The sequence below is a fragment of the Hippocampus comes genome, unplaced genomic scaffold, assembly GCF_001891065.2.
Source record: "Hippocampus comes isolate QL1 unplaced genomic scaffold, H_comes_QL1_v1.1 scaffold301, whole genome shotgun sequence".
Classification (NCBI taxonomy): Eukaryota; Metazoa; Chordata; class Actinopteri; order Syngnathiformes; family Syngnathidae; genus Hippocampus; species Hippocampus comes.
In genome coordinates, this window is record NW_017805928.1 from 517,607 (window position 1) to 518,002 (window position 396).

Genomic DNA, 396 nt, shown 5'->3' on the forward strand with positions numbered 1-396 from the left:
GAGGAAGTCGGCCATTCTCGCTCTCCCTCTGTGGCTCTTTGAGACGAATTTGGGGCATTAAAAGGCAGACAAAAATTTTTTAAACAAAAGTCTGAAGGAGCCAAGTCTGGAAAGACGCGGGAAGTCTGCCATTCGCATTTGAAGAAGCCATTTTAGGATCGGAATCATGAAGACATTCAGCCTCCGAGCCCCGTTTGATTGAGCAACGTGTCCTGTCACGAGTAGACCCACAAAAAAAATAAAAATAAAAAAAATTTAAAAAATCATAATAATAGTCTCTAAAGGTGGCTCTTTGGCGTCTGTAGCCGTCAACGGCAGTTAACGGGCGAGCGAGGCTGCGCCGAGTTCCTCCGTAGGTCCGTGACAGCAAAGCGCCGGCGGACGACGCCGTTGGGG

At 48.2% G+C, this 396-nt stretch overlaps 1 protein-coding gene across 1 annotated transcript in view; it reads left to right on the forward strand.

Annotated features, from left to right (window-relative positions):
• The window catches only part of LOC109527628 (nuclear pore complex protein Nup133-like), a gene marked incomplete at its 5' end in the record, with an annotated part of 19,839 nt that extends 19,614 nt beyond the window's left edge, over positions 1-225 (forward strand). Inside the window, 1 exon segment of the mRNA XM_019889637.1 lies at positions 204-225. Within this exon segment, the coding sequence (XP_019745196.1) occupies positions 204-225 (22 nt within the window).
• Positions 226-396: the final 171 nt, after the last annotated feature.